General features: G+C 36.5%; 1 protein-coding gene across 2 annotated transcripts in view; it reads left to right on the plus strand.

The window, feature by feature from the left end:
• DENND1B (DENN domain containing 1B) overlaps nucleotides 1–15,943 on the plus strand; it is a 144,629-nt gene that overhangs the window by 64,637 nt on the left and 64,049 nt on the right. The window contains exons 7-10 of one of the 2 annotated variants that reach the window (XM_065743041.1): nucleotides 169–249; nucleotides 2,708–2,767; nucleotides 4,477–4,530; nucleotides 7,358–7,468. In XM_065743041.1, the coding sequence (XP_065599113.1) occupies nucleotides 169–249; nucleotides 2,708–2,767; nucleotides 4,477–4,530; nucleotides 7,358–7,468 (306 nt within the window). The remainder of the gene's footprint in view (nucleotides 1–168; nucleotides 250–2,707; nucleotides 2,768–4,476; nucleotides 4,531–7,357; nucleotides 7,469–15,943) is intronic. The other variant, XM_065743033.1, reaches the window with a different exon arrangement.

Consider the following 15,943-nt stretch of genomic DNA (forward strand, 5'->3'; position numbering starts at 1 on the left):
AGTAAAGTTGGCCTGAGTTTAATACTTCATATTTAAATACTTCATGGCAAATTGCAATTGTCTTTCTTATTAAATGTATACATATATAAAAACTGTTTGATATGTAGTACACTGTAATAATTTGTTTTTATGTAATGATTAATTGCTTTTTAATAATATTCCCTATAGGAAAATGACTCAAATGATTTGTTAAAGTCATTGTATAGCCATCCTGTGCCAAAGGCAAATGCTTTAGTCAGTTTAAGTGTGGTAAGTATTCCTACTTCTATTGTCTAATTCAAAATGCTAACTGTGGTTAAAACAAACCTTTTGTAAACAGTAAACTTATATTGCTTTCCATCATTAACTGGCTTGGATAATCTTTTTCTTCTTCTTTTTGGGCAGAATAATTTGTGTCTATCTGGAGATCTTCTCTAAGTCAGTAAAAAAGAAACAGAAAATGCATTTTTGCTCTATGAATGAAAAAGTAAACTATAGTGGGATCTGGCATTGCTAGAACTACTCCTTTTGTGATTCTAGCATTATCTTGTAGATAATTTTGGTTTCTCTGACTGTGAATCAACATACCCTGACTGTTTTGCTGCTTCTCGTGTCAGAGTAGGTAGGCTTATATTACAGCACAGATAGAGATGGAAGAATGTGTGTGTGCCACTATGCTTGGTGCACTGGCACTTTGGAATGTGGCACCAGATGCTTTAAGTATGGCAAGTGGGTTTTGCCATAGAAACATAAAAGTGAGCCTGTTGCTGTTAGAATTCCCGATGATGTTAACTGAATAAGCACAGGAACGTATTTTTATACATCAGTAGAGGCCATATCATATGTAAAGCCATTTTTCACGTCCATAGTTTATGTAGAAGTGTGTGCAAATAACATCTTAGTTGGATCATCAGTTTACAAGGCACAGAAAGAAGTGGTAGAAAATCTTCCCTTACGTACTGAAGGTTCACTAAATTATTTAGCTTGACCTTGCACGTGATGTTTCCTGTTACTTGTAACCCATTTATTTTGGATTTGAGCCCTGTACTTCAAGTAAAGTAAGTGCAGATTCTAAAAAACCATCTGGCCCTCTTTGGAAGGCATACAAAAATAGAGTAGCTACCACTGCCCCATAGTTACTTACTCTTGCTCCTTTTTACTTTTTTTTTTTTTTTTTAGAGTCTATAAAACTCTAATATTTTTATCCTTTGAGCAATACTAATCCACCACATTTGGAAGGCTTTCCAGTCTTGCATGGTGTTTTTCATCAGAATGTATTGCTATTTTTGAGGCTTTTTTTTCCTGTTGCTTTGCTGTATGTGTATATGTATGTGTATTTGTTTATTTTCTGCTGTCATTACAATATATGTTATTTTTCAGTAAGTAGCAGAAATTATTTTAGAATGACATCATATTATGTAATATAAACCTATAGTAGTACCCTCTTGTATATGCAATAATATTTTTGCATTGCTAACTGCAGTATTATAACCAATTCTAATTTGGCAACCCTAAAGTAGTTTGTAATGTCCTTTAAAAATTCTCCTGCGTTTCACTAGGGCATAAATTTTTAAGATTTTTTTTCCTTTTGTTTCCTGGAAAGCATTGCTGTCTGTTGCTGTCAGTGCTGTTTCATCTTGTATGGAGCTTTTCTATCTTAAAATGAATGTTGTGGTGAACTTTGGAGTGGAGGATACAACCAGCAACATCGGGATGACAAATTGCTTGCAATTAAGTTGATGCTTGCTGGTTTTATTTCAATATTAGTTGACGTTTGAATTTATTTTTTCTCAGCTGTCTCTTGTTCCCAGTAGTTTGTTCCATGAAAGAGTTGTTATCTTTTTAGCTGAACAATGATTATCCAAATGCAGGCTGCTTGCCAAATGCTTGGCTGCAGGCACAGTTGAGCAAGTACTGTGGGTTCAGGCAGGGAAGAGTAGGTTCCCTTGAATCAGGATGTGTTTTGGATCTTCAGGCATCTATTTTCATAAGCTCAGTTCTGCAGGGAGTAGAGAAATGTTTATGGCCACTTTCAACTCTAACTTTGCATGTCAAGCTTTTTATATTGGTGTCTCTTTCTGGCTTCTTGCGTATTATAAATAGGCTTGAGTGGAGCAGTCAGTGGTCATAGACTTAAGAAAAAAAAAAAAAGAAGCTACAGTCTAAAAAATAATTGTAGGAATAACAGCATGAAATTGCCTTTCATTGTGCCAGGATGAGTCTAGTTCAAATTTCATGATGCAGGATTAAAAAGATTCATCTCCTCATTTACTCAGATAAGCAGAGTTAGGCTCTTAGACATTGAACTGGGGTTTAAATGGCAGACCATAGTGATACTTACAATTACTTGTATATAATAATGCATGAAATATGCCAGTATCCCAATACATGTTTTTTCTCAGTATTGTTAAGTAGGACACCAAAATGCCTTCATCCAATTAGGGACCATGTTCTTTTCTTGCACCTTTGTCTTGTATGAGCAATCATTGGTTCTGTGAAACCTGAGCTTTCTATCACTTCCATTTTACCCATGGAGGGCCAACAAAAGTGCTTTTTCTTTTGTTGGAAAAGTTAGCTAGGTCACGACTGAATTCAGATAGGAATCAAACATATGTTCCAAAAAAATGCTTTATTCTATATTTTAAACATGGAAAGCATTGGAGTCGTCTTTGCTCTACTGATTGAAAAGCTAAAAAATCAATTCAATCTTTCTCTCGTATTGCATAAGAACCAAGAGATGATTTTTGCAAGTAAGCAAGTTTTGAAAAAGCAGCCTTGCCTTGTATCGGTGAGTTTAAAAGGCTCTATCTAAAATCTACTGTAATTGAAGTAGTAATTACTTGCTACAGGATATATTTTCTGATTTTAGGCTTATTTATACTTACCCTTTTGAAAATTCTGCTATTGTCTGCAGCCTGAAAGAGCAATATTAACCTACCTATTCTGTTTAAACCAATCTAATTTCAGAGCATAACCAAAATCAAACTCTTCAACTTAACAGAACTTACATTTTCTAGTTTTCCTTTTTTACAGAAAACTTCATACAGGACAGCAACTATTATTTTAGTATGTCTTCCAAGGTCATATACATCTTCCTAAGGGAGTCCTCAAAGATGTGCAAGGACTCCGTACTGTGTTATTTTTGCTGCTTTACAGTTCTTAATGGCTGCAGTAAGGTGTCTTTGCTTCTCGTAGTTCTAACTTCCTTTTCTGTTCAGTGAGTGAAATATTACTACTTTTAAAGTTATAAATAATTACTATACCAGGTTATTAAATTCATTAACCAGAAAATCTGTTGCTAATTTTTCTGCAACTTTATTACATATAGAAGACAATTTTCTCATTGTACTCTTTAAGAATGCATTGAATTAATCTAAATATTTTTTGCATTTCTGACTAAAAACGTTTTTTTAGTTGATGCAAAACAATATCTGGAAAAATGTATTGTGCAAATGCAACAATGCCTTTTTTTTTAACCAGTGATGGTTTTTGGTTTTTTGTTCTTATTATTTTTAAACTACTGCCAAATGACCTAATATGTGGAAAATATTTTCTATTAAATGTATTGAGCTGGTTTAGTAAGAGCTTCCTACACTGAGCATGTAGTATTAATACCTTGCTGACTTCCTTCTTGTTGTGTTGCATCTTTTTCAAGTATGACTTAAAAACTCTTTTTGTGTTGCTAATAATTATAAAAAAGTACACAGCATAAAAACTATCTCTTAAGAAAAATAAAACTACAAAAAATGTAAAAAGTAGCAAAATCTAAAAATTCAGTAGTTATCACATTTATTTAATATATATTTCATGGTTCTTTGTCCTTCAAGATTTAGACTAATTATGCAAAAACATTTTAAATTTATTATGTTGAATCAGAATTTGACTACTAAAAGCACTAGAAGTAGAATAATTTAAACTACATCTGTTTTCAGTTTAATGCAATTTATATTTACATTCTAAATGGCCTCAAACATAAGATTATAAAATTGCGAATGTTTTTCATAAATGATTGTGGAACATCAAGCTGTCAGACCTTGGATTTCTGTTAGCACATTTTTGATTCAAAGATGTTTGGAAAGAGATGAGACTGTATATTAAGTAATATTTCTGTTCTCATTAATTTTCTTTTCCTTACTCATTCTAAATTTACATTTTGTCCTATAACATTTATTTTTGTGCTTGAAATTTTAAAATCAACGCTGAAGCCAATGAACGCTACTCTGACATGAGGCAACGTTTAAAACTGGCTTAATTTAATTTTAACTGCAGTACAGTGTTTTGTTCACTTGATCTGTGTGCTGTGCTAAGCCAGAAATTGTGATTTCATGATGTGATCTGCTTAGTTCTTTGTCTGGTAATGGTAAGAATGCTATTGGAAACATGGCTATTTGCTTGAACAAAGATGGGGTTGGAAATACTACTAAATGTTGGATATTTTAATAATAATTTTAGTTGCCTTGTACATAAATTGTTAATTATTTTTTTCCCATTGATTAGCACTCGTATTTCATTACTCCTGATATAACTGGATTGCCATCAATCCCTGAAAGTGTAAGTATGCAGTTTCTTTTTAAGAAATTTGTAAATATAAACCTCATTCTGTGAGTAGGACTGTACTCTGCTTTTATCAATAGATGTTTTTTTTTCCATGACTGTTTTTAGAATATGATTGATGTCTATTATTATAACCTTTAGCTAGTAAAGTTACTGTTGCGTGCATTGTTAGAGTATTATGCAGGGTATTTCTGAGCACTGCTGCCTGCCTTTTGTTCATAATTACTCTGTTTGTTTGCATTTGTGGGGTTTATATATGCAAAATATATTCTACTTATACAGCTAGTATTGTTTGAATACCTGCCCTTTAAACACTGCTTCCCTGTGCTGCAAATTTAGCCAGTTAATTTTTGTGTAAGAAACCATTTTTTCAGGCTTTCTGAAAACGTACTATATCTGCTCACATTTAGATGGTAACCATGCACCAAAAACAATTATTGCTATTTTTTAATGAATGCTTTCATTATGTAGGAGCTAAGTCCTTGATAGTGCTGCAGTGCAAATATAAAATGTCAGATCGTGTCCTCTACAAAGTGTTTAGTTAGGAGCTATTTAATTGGTTGTTATCTTTCTGCTTTCCTGTTCTGCATTAAATCTGGATTCGAACAATATTTTATAAGTTTGCTTTTTTACACTTTCACATGACTATTTTCTTTTGAAAGTTCAACATTTTGGTAGCTGTGGTGGGCTCACCGAAGTACAAGCACACCATCCCTGGGGTGCAGGGAGGGATGGAGGGAAAAGTGATGGGGCCGTGCAAGAGAAGCCCAAAAGCTGGAAGGAGCGGGAGACTGTTCCTAGGAAACCTGCAGCCCCGTCCTGAGCTGGGGGCAGGAGACCCAGGGGAGATGCTGGAGCCTTGGGGTGACTCAGAAATCTGCACAAAGTTGCTGAATTGAGATGAGAGGGCCCATAGTGGGGGTGCCTCTTTAGTCACGACAAGGATTAGTTTTTCGATGTTCATTTTCATCTGTTTCACCCCATAGATTGAATTCCAGTGTTTGTAAGAAATTTCCAGTTCTAACTTACTATTTGGGCTCCTACTGAAGCATAGCTTTGGGGATTAGGCAGGTATTTAGTACATTAATCTTGAAGAAAATAAGGAGAGGGGTTTTTTTTGTTGTTCCTTTTACTCTGTTTATGAAATTCCCGCCCTTCCAGTGTGATCAAAATGGCGGAGGGTAAAACATGCAGGAGTTAAGAGGTGAGACGGTTATAGTATATCAGTGATTCAGATTCCTTGTTCTTTGCTTTAAGTTTTACAAAGTTAGGAGCAGTATCTTTTCAGCTCAAATACAGACATATCTCTTTGGGAGACCGTCACAGTTGTTGTTCTGTACAAGATGGCGAACTTTTTTTACCACAGAGTTTGTGGTACAGAATCAGCATGTCATTATCAACTAAAATGTAAAGGCTGTTCTGTAAAAGTGGGACTCCAATTGCTATTGCACATGAGCCTCTGACAACCTGTTAAAGGGAATGCTTGAAGGGCCAGAGTTTTTCTAAAAGTTGCATTGGTGGCCTTAAAGCTCTCTGTTTAGCTTTCAAATATCTATGCAGCATGGACCAAGAGTAACTCCATGCTCCGTGGCATTGAATTAATAATGCATTCGTGAATTTACATAAAACTGTTTAATTCATTGAATCTTCTGTCTTTTATTTTCAAAAAACTTTCTCATTTAATATTGAAATGTATCCAAAAAGGAGGTCATCCTTCTGGTCACCATCCAGACTTTCCCTCAGGTTAGGTTCCCCCAGGTTGTGGCCTGCAAAGGACCTGGAGCAGCAGCTGCTCGGCAGTGGCTCTGGGTCACAGAGGGTGGCAGCCATGTCCCAGCTCTGTGCCTCAGGAGCTCGTGCTGCCCTCAGGCCTTCACCCCTTTGTCACGTCCTCAGTGTCTCTCTGGGGTAAAAGCCCTTGCTGTAGATGCTGACCCCACATCTAGTGTAGGCTGAGTTTCCCTGCTCAGGCTCCTGTTGGGTTGCTATGTGCCGCTGGTGGGCTCCTGCACTGGTTGGGGGTATGCTGTTCCTGAAAGGTCAGTGGAGGTTCTGGTTGCAGGTGTGATAATGGATGTGTGAAGTTATAAAAAAACAAAAACAAAAATCAGGTACATGCTTTGTGTGTTCCGAGGCAAATATAGTTTTGTACGTATTCTCCAACAGTTCAGAAAATTTGCTATTTTTCTAGGCATTTTTGCTGATGGCAGTTCTGGCAAATTCAGAACCTGCATTTTTCTGTCACTGTGCCTCACAGAAATACTATGAAGTTCAGCCTCAGCCAGGACACAGAGATCCATCCACCTGGAACACACCTTTTAATTTTTTTCTTTTTTTTCCTGTTCCCCCACTTCTATATGGGAGTGCTGGTTTTTCTCCCCAACAAGCTGATTTGGTATACTTGAAGTAGAATAAAATGTGCAGTTTGGGAGAGCCTGGCAAAACATTGCAGTTTTATTAACTATGGCAGCACAGTTATTGTGGACCTAGGGGATCTGTTCTTGGGTTGGAAGTTAAATTTGATAGCATGCATTGTTATTGATACACAAATTAATTAGTTTTTCAGATTTGGAAAGTAGGCAAATCTAAATTCAGAAGCATAATCAAATAAGCAAACTAATATTGACTTGCACCAAATCTAGATCATCAGTAGCTTTAAAACTCAGTTGATTATTTTTAGAGCATACACATTTCAATGCTGACAGATTTCTTTAATAGTTTTTTTTTTTCACCTACTAATTGGTCAAAGTTTTTGATATACAGCGTATTAATGTTCTTAGCTATCACTATCCTTATATTGTTATCATCTTATTTATTTAAACAGAGAAACCTCACTGAGTATTTTGTTGCTGTGGATGTGAACAACATGCTGCAACTTTATGCCAGTATGTTACATGAGAGAAGAATCATTATTACCTCGAGCAAACTAAGCACTGTAAGTACTTCACACATCTCCTTTTCAGTAGAATATATTGAACGTTTCACAAAATGACCTACAGACCTTTGTGGCTTTAGATATGTTCCATGTGTACTTATAAGACAATATCTACATACTTTTCTGATATATGGCTTTAGTCTGGCTCTTGAAGTACAAAAGTCTGATTTATATAAGACCTACTCAGATACATTAAGTCAGGTTAATTACTTTCCTTATCGGTAGATGAGAGTTCTTTAACTCTCCTGAGTTCATTTCTGTGCCTTCTAGCCTAAAAAGAATTCTTAAGGGCTATTATAAGATCTTTATTATTCACTTGTGGCTTATTCCATCGGAGCTACTTGAAAGAAATCAAGAGGCCATAATAATAGCTGCTATCCTAACCCGGTAATAGGTAGATTCATCTTTCTTAGAGTGGCTTGGGAGTGCATACTGTAATAGTTGTGATTTGGAGCAGCTCTTCAGACTTATAATAGCATGCAACTCAAAATAGCATTTTATCATTATTCAAGGTTTTAGGCACTGCCGCATTAAAATATATTTTTTTTCCTTTTACCTGCTTAGACTGCTTAATAAAAGAATGTTGCATTTCATTTTGAAACTATATATAAATATTCAGGTGTTAATTTTGTTTTAATATTCATCAAATTTTATGAGGTTTTAAATTCCCATGTATTTTGAATATATCAAAGATTGATTTTGCATTATTGTAAGACTGTCACTTTATAACCTACTTTTGTTGTACATTTTATTTGCTACACACTTTGGCTTGTTAAGCTCAGTCTTAAAAAAAAAATCTTGGTTTATATTTTTCAAAAATACCTCATGAAATGTACTTTGCAGTTTCTGTGGTGGAAAATTAATGTTATATTTTTGAATAGTGCTAATTCTACTGCCCAATAAACAAACAATTTTTTTCAACACATAGGCACAAATTTGTATATAATATTAAAAAATAGTGTTTTTAAAGACCTGCAAATGCTGATTTCCCATATGTTTGTGTGAGAGTGTAAGGAGTGAGAAATTTTGGATGATGAACAGTGGATAAAAAGCATTTAAATTCTTTTGAGTCAAATGTAAATTTGACATAGAGGTTTAAAACCATCATAAGAGGCTGAAAGATTTTACAATTCTAGATAGTAATTGAATAATAGACATATGTGAATTTAGGTATATATAAATTATATTGTGTGATTCTTAAAATCGTGCATGTCTTAATATATAATATATGTACTATAAAACTATAATATGTATACTATATATTAAATACATACTACATTAGTAGTAGAATGTGGAAATAAATATGTATATATTAATTAGAAAATGTAGGAGGTCACATGTGGAAGTGGAAGTCAAATGAACAACTATAAAACCTGAAAGGTGAATGAATATATTCAGTCTTGAAATTACTGGACTTTGATATACTTTTAGGCACCAAAGTTTTTACTTTATCTTATTAAATTTCCATACTATTTCTATTATTTCCTGTGGAACTGGCTGGGGTAGGACTTGGGCATTGTAATGGAGTAATAAGGTGACCCTAGCAGGCATAGAGGATTTCAAGAGAAAGTCTTTTGAAAGAGTACAAGTTCCAATGATGCAGCAGAGGGAAACATGGAATTGATTTAATTTCTTATATTCTTTCAATCTGCCAGTTTGGGACACATCTTGGCATGAAAAAATGAAAGAAAAAATACACCAGAAAAAAACCCCTAAGCCCCTGAACTGTAATGACGGCCCAGTCAAACCTCTTTTACTGCTCCAGTGGTGAGAAAATAGGCATCATGATGGCAGGTCTGTGCCTGTGGAAAAGGGTTCTGCAGGTGGGCACGTGTCAGTCTGCCTCGCAGGATTTGCAATTGTACTCTCAGCCTACTTTTAGATCCTCTTGAGGCTTGGTTTTTTTAGGCTAAATATCTTGGCTGGTCCTTGGTTTCTGTGGTTTTTCTGGGTCTTGGTTTCTATGGTGTGACAATGGGAGAGAGAGTATCAGGATTGCACTGTGTTCATGTAGACCACCTTATTTCCACTTTCAGATCCCAAACTATTTGGAAACAGTGGCAGATTGATGGGTAAAGAGCAATGTTTGTGAGAAACTTTCATTTTGCTTACAGTTCAACTGTTTATTCCAGACCTTTTCAAGAAGTAATAGTAATCTTAGTGGTGTCTCCTGGACAAGAGTTATAAGTCGTACATAGTGGAATTTGGATATCCTGAGGGATGTCACCAAGCAGTGAGTATGAGGAGTGGGAACGCATATCAAGTGTGAGAGGAAAGAGCACACCAATTTCACTCCCTTCTGGTTAGTTTTCTGCCTTCTTGTATTATGGAAGTTGAAGTTAAATGAAATTACTGCTATGTTATGTAGCACTTTCAATACAAGACTAGGTAAATTTTTTCTTACAGAAGTGAGATATGATAAAACAACAGAGTAGTGCTGCCTTATAGGGAATTTCAGGTAAGAACTCATCTCTTTGATAAACAGAACAGGAGCAATGCTATGCTTCCTTGTTTGCTGAACAATAGAATTTAAAAATAAAATTAAACACTTCTCAGTATCTCCTGGAAGAATTCAGTTGAATAGCCAAGGATGTTTAAATGTGGTTTCTACATGTTTCTTCTTTAAAATGTTGGAGTGCTTTGTATAATACAAGTAGGCAAATGGTGTGCATGCTGCCTTTATACTGTGTTGGTACTGTGCGTGCAGAACACAGCAGATTAGTATGTTGTGTTTTAAGAGTTGCACTGCAATATTCCTAAATTACAGCTTGATATGAAAGATGATTCTTTCATAAACAGTACTATACATACAACTTTCTGTTAAGGGAGTTGTGCCTTATCTTTGAGGTTAACTGAATACCAAGTGTTTATGTCAGTTCATGAGGATTGGCTTGTGATGTCACCTCCCAATTATCAGCTCTGCTTTGCTTCACTATCTCAGGGCAGTGACTGATAAAAAAAAAAAAAGGCATAATTCAAGGCCATGCTTAGTTATTCCTCATCCTTGCTGAGGAGAAAAGGGGAGTGTAGGGAGAAGTCTGTAAGTTTAGCATTGCTGCCCTACGAATATAATGCTTCCATTATTCGAGCAAAGGTTCAGTCCTAGAAAAAGACAAAAGGGAAAAAGAAGGATTCTTGATTAAAAAGGTTTACTAAAGTGGAAAAGGGAAAAATAGAAGAAGTTTCTTGCATCGAGCTGTTAAGTAATAATTTAAATTAAAAAAAATACCAATCTATCTGAAAAGGTTTTGATTCAATTATCAGCTTATATTTTATTTCAGCCAAGTGTTCTTTCTTTTATAAACATCTCATATTCACAATTGCTATGTATTTTTTGTATCTGTCCTTAAACTGTTTATGTCCCTTTAAATACTCCTTTGATAGAGATATTTGTCCACTTGCCATACCAGTTGCCTCAAAGATGTAAGTGGAAACTTCCCACTGCTCCTTTCTGTCATACCTTCTGGGTCATTATTTGCCCTAACTGTTGATTCTCTTATTAGCTTGACTTTCCAGCCACTTTAATAACGTGATTATCGCCAGCCTCACAGCTTGCTTCAGGCTTAGTGTTAGAGTGAGATAGATTCAGCTAGCCTGACGATTACACTCTGTAAGGTATGTTTGCAGCAAAAATTGCCATTTCTGGCTTTTGAACAGTAAACTTAAAAGAGAAACAAATTATCTGGCTTTGAAATATATAAAGAATGAATGAAACAAAGGAATTTATTTATTCATAGAGCTGACTGTTGTTTCATTTTAACTGTAAAAGAAAGACCTTTCCTAAATGTCATACTGTATATCCTTGCAGAGCACCTTACGCATCACAACATCTGCATGTATTCTTGTTTGTTACATGGAGCTGCAAGAGTTTCAGTACAAATAAGTTTTTAATTTAATCTCACTATAAATTATTAAAGTGCTGGGGAAGGCTTTTCCAGGAAGGCTGTACTACAACATTGATTTTATGCATGCTGGAGGCAGGCCCTAGATGTTGAGGCCCCAAGTGCACCTGCTGTGGTAGTCTTCCAGAACATCATACCATACTCTCATGTATTCAAAGCAAAGGAATAAATCATGATTTTACAACAGTGCATCAGTTGACTTATTGCTGTTTTGTGACCGGAGGTAGGAAGGATTGCTGTTTAAAGCCATGTCATCGGTTCTCAAGTCACTCAAGCATGAAAGCTTGTCATATGCCTCTGTAATTGTACCTCACCAGCCTTTCTCTAACTAGTCAGCTGGGGCTGCGCGTTTTGTCTCAAACACCCGGCTGGCCAGTGTCTGACAGGAGCTTTCTCATCATCCTGTCAGTAATATGTTAACTAGAGTGTATCTTCTGCGGCCTACAGTGGCAGGTGGAAAGGATGCTACACTTTAAAGCAAATGTCTAAACGTTATCTCCATTTCGACCAATATTTGTTTTAGGTAATACGAGTCTGATGTGTCAGAGCACTGTGGCTGCAGTGTTCTGCTTTGTGCTGGCTTTACCGGTGCTCCCTGTAAAGAGGGATTGTATATGTCAATGAAAGACTGACTTTTTATTTTATTTTTTTTATGTGTTGAAAGAGCACTGGAAAAAATCTACACGCTGTAAATTTGTGGAAGCATTTTTAGTGTTGTTTATGTGTAAAGAGAGCTTTCTGCGGTAGCACTTGGTTGTGCCGGTTGTCTGAGCGGCAGCTGTGTGCTCTTTGCCTCCGTTGCCTTTTGGGTACAGTTGTGCTCTCTGCGGTCACTCAGGCACTGGGAAGTTGAGGGTGCTCCTTGGGGAATGTGATGCAGGAGAGCAGCTGAGTGGGTCGCCAAGCACTTCTCACTTTAGCACATTATTTTTGTGAGTTACTTCAGCCCTTTTACATCTGACCCTAAATCCAAGATTCTTGAGTTGATTCCAAAATCCACATGTCCCAAAACGGCAATACTATCAACTGATTCAGAAAACAACTGCTGTGTTTGTTTCTTGCACTTCGTTTTAGTCTCTCCGTGGTGCATGTGTTGCAGATTGCTGGGTATACTTAGAAAATGTACCAGGCAGTACTTTGTGACTGGGCCAGATAGCTGAGGTGTGGTTTTGGAATGCAGTGCATGAGTGTGGAGCCTAGATAGATAGGCAGCTCTTCTTTTGGATTTTTTATTGGAGTACAAAGCTGGCTATTTGTGGAGCTGCTTCTGTGCTGCAAACTTAAGAGGCAAAACAGTGAAAGAACTGGCTCTGTACAAACCTTAGTGATAGATTGGTTTCAAATAACGCTGCCCCGGTTATTCAAAAATTATAGACTTGAAGTGAAATTCTTACCTCAAATTTCAGTGAGGTAGTATGCTGTGGGCTGAAATGTGTTAAAGACTAAATTTAGTTCTTGGATAATAGAAACAGATAGGAAGTTATCATTAACTTGCAAAGCAGCATAGATATTCTGCTGATATTCACTGAGATCCCAGAAGTATTGTTAGAATTCATTGTGAAGCATTAGGTCAATTAGATCGTTTGGTCTGTGCACATAAGAAGAGTGGTGGCATTTAATAATTAAGAGTTCAGGTATTAGCAGTCTAAGATGAACTGGCCAGAGGTGGGTGCTGTGCGTGCAGCTGAGGTCCTATCAGGATGTGTGCTCGGAGAGTGCTGCTATCAGTGGATTTATGGGAGCAGGGAAGGGAAATGTTCATATGGCAGCAAAATGTGGCCAAGATTTTCAGCCAGTCTTGGGAACTGGAAAAATCGCTCTGTCTGGAAGTTTGGAAAATCAGTGTTACTTGTCACCTTGTGTAAAACACACAGCACTGCATCACTGATTTTCATTCAAGCTCAAAGTAAATTCTGTGGAAGGAAAGCATTTTGACATGCAACCTGACTTACACATTTCAAAATAAAATCTTCACTTATCATCACTTTCAGAAAAAAGAACAAATCCAAGATTAAGGTGTAGGCTAAAGTTGCTTATTCTTTTTCTGCATGTGACCTTTGGCAATTCAGTAAATGCTAACAAACAAAATGTCGTGTATAGCTGTGGGCATTGGCTCTCCAAAGGAAGCCTCCAAGTTCTAGATCTTTTTGGGTTGAGCTGCATGAGAATAGGAAGTGAAGGGGTCCATATGCTGCTATGGATGACCAGCACTGTCTCATGTGAGAAGGGGAAATGTGAAGATTACAGAAGATTATATGAATATAATAGCTAGCTCTTTGTTCTGGGATGCCATTATGGCAAGACTTCTTTCTTTGCAAAGTACTGCCTTATCACTTTTTTTTCTGAAATTCACCAATGCTGAGATGAATTATAGCATAGTCAGTGGTTATCTATAGTCTTGCTTGCAGTAAATAAGTTGTCTGTCAGCTATTCACAAGGAAGCTGTTCCCTGCTGCTTCTTAATTAGTGTATGGCAGAAGAACATACCATGGAGTTACTGTGGGGGAGGAGATGTTAATAAAAACTATTTTCCTGGAAACTTTCCTTTCAGAAGCAAGGAACATTTTCAGAACTCCCTTATTTTATGAGAGGGTAGCTCTTCCTCCATAGAGACAGAGTCATAAAATAGATGAGGGAAGAGAGAGGGGGAGTTATGAGATGGTCAGAAAAAGGACATAAAGATGTATAGGTTCATGTTCTTCTGACTGTGTTTTTTGTGAGAGAGGAAGAGATAAAGCAGCTAGGAAATAAATGAATGTCAAAATGAGAATAAACAAGTTATTAAGAATATACAAAGATGCAATGAAAAAATGAGGAAACTGAAATTGTTTGCTATAGAGTAAATGATTATCAGCAGGAGGTGTGTCAGTTAACCAATGTGTAATGGGACAGGAATAAAAGCTAATTCGACCAACTTTCAAACATCTCATTTTCTATGTAAGATATTAAAAACCTTTGTTGGAATGGTGAAATTGAGTAACTGAATTGAGTTATGCGACTTCTCATAGGCAACCCACACCTACTTGGGTATATATGTTCCTCAGATCATCCGTAGAAGTGCATGTGGGCCCTCAGTGTAAGCACAGTATGCCAGTGATGTTCTTCGCTGAGTGCTCACCTGTCTACTACCACTTCAGTTTTATTTTCTGCTCTGTTTCCATTATTGAGAGACATGTCATTCTGGGAGCCATAGGCAAGGAACAAACCATGTCTTCAGCATTTTCCTTTCCAAACTAATGCACAGGAATGATACCATAATGCTGCTTTGTGAATGAAGAATTGCAAGAAAAGAATGAAATTGATTGTATATGAAGTGCTGTCAAATTCATGAACAACACTCTTCTCTTCCCTTTCTCTTCTTCAGAATAAGGATAAAAGGAAGTGATTAACACTAAAACAAAACAGAAAAACAAGAGACAAGTTTTTTAAATTAGTACTTTCTTTTTCATATTTCATTTTCACAGCAGATTAAATTAAAATTTTCATCTGTGGACTAGAAATATATTTCCCTTTTCTCTCCCTTATGTGAGGAAGAAGTGCTGGGGGCTTCATCTTGCCAACAGGAGGAAAATACATTATGGCTCACTTAAGGCCCTCCCTTTTTTTCTTCTTTGAGGTTATGGGGATGGCAGATGGGAAACTATTAGCCAGAAGCTAAATTAAAGAAATACATGAGAAGTGGCTTTGGTTATCATAGCTTGGATAGTGCACTCTGGTCTCTCTTGTTGCTCAATTTTTTTTTTTAATCAGTGGCTTCTGTCTTCTTTCCAATGCCAGAAGAGTAGTCTAAGTGTATGATTTAGTCCGACTATTCTTTAGAGCTGGAGAGGGTTGTGTGTTCTACTATATAATGGCCAAAGCAAGGACTCCCTTCCTGTTTTTAATCCCCTGCAGTCTCCATCTACCCATTCAAGAAATGGACTGGTCTTAGCTGGCATTAAGTGTCTGTTACAGGTTTGGGGTTTGATTTCATTCTTGACCAAACAAGATTTAGATATGGAAGTCTCCTGTGATGATGCTGATAGTCTTAGAAATTGTAATAATATAGAGGAGAGTTTTCCTTTGACCTTAATGAAGACTTCTTCAGGAAGTGGCTAGTGCTCTCGCAGTAATTCTAATATGCTGAGCATGCCGGCGTAAGTGCAGTGAAAGTTGGTCCAGGTTTATGGCAGCTACTGAATAGGGATGGTGACCCTCTACAACTTACTGCAATAGGTATTACTAACTAGATGAGTTAACAGAATCTTTGGCATCTTTCAACATATGTGTGGTCAAGGCAGTGGGAGGGAAACAGTTCTTTAGCCCAATGGCACTGCGAGGGAGGAGGGAAAGAGCACACCAGTACTCATTTCTGGACATGGTGTTGACAGATTGACAGTGTTTGAAGGCTTTTCAGGAAATGGTTTTATCACAGTAATTCTTTAGTTACTTACTGTAGATTTTGAAAGGTTGTATGGTGTCATGGGTTAATTTTACTTTAGCGTTTTGTCTAACTTCTGTTGCCATTTTTGGCTTTCAGACAGGATTCTGTTAATCAAATTCTGTATTTCTAGCTTCTGTGCTGTGATGTGTG

The sequence above is a fragment of the Cyrtonyx montezumae genome, unplaced genomic scaffold, assembly GCF_038088225.1.
Source record: "Cyrtonyx montezumae isolate F1298 unplaced genomic scaffold, pur_monq_1.0 scaffold_1, whole genome shotgun sequence".
Taxonomy (NCBI): Eukaryota; Metazoa; Chordata; class Aves; order Galliformes; family Odontophoridae; genus Cyrtonyx; species Cyrtonyx montezumae.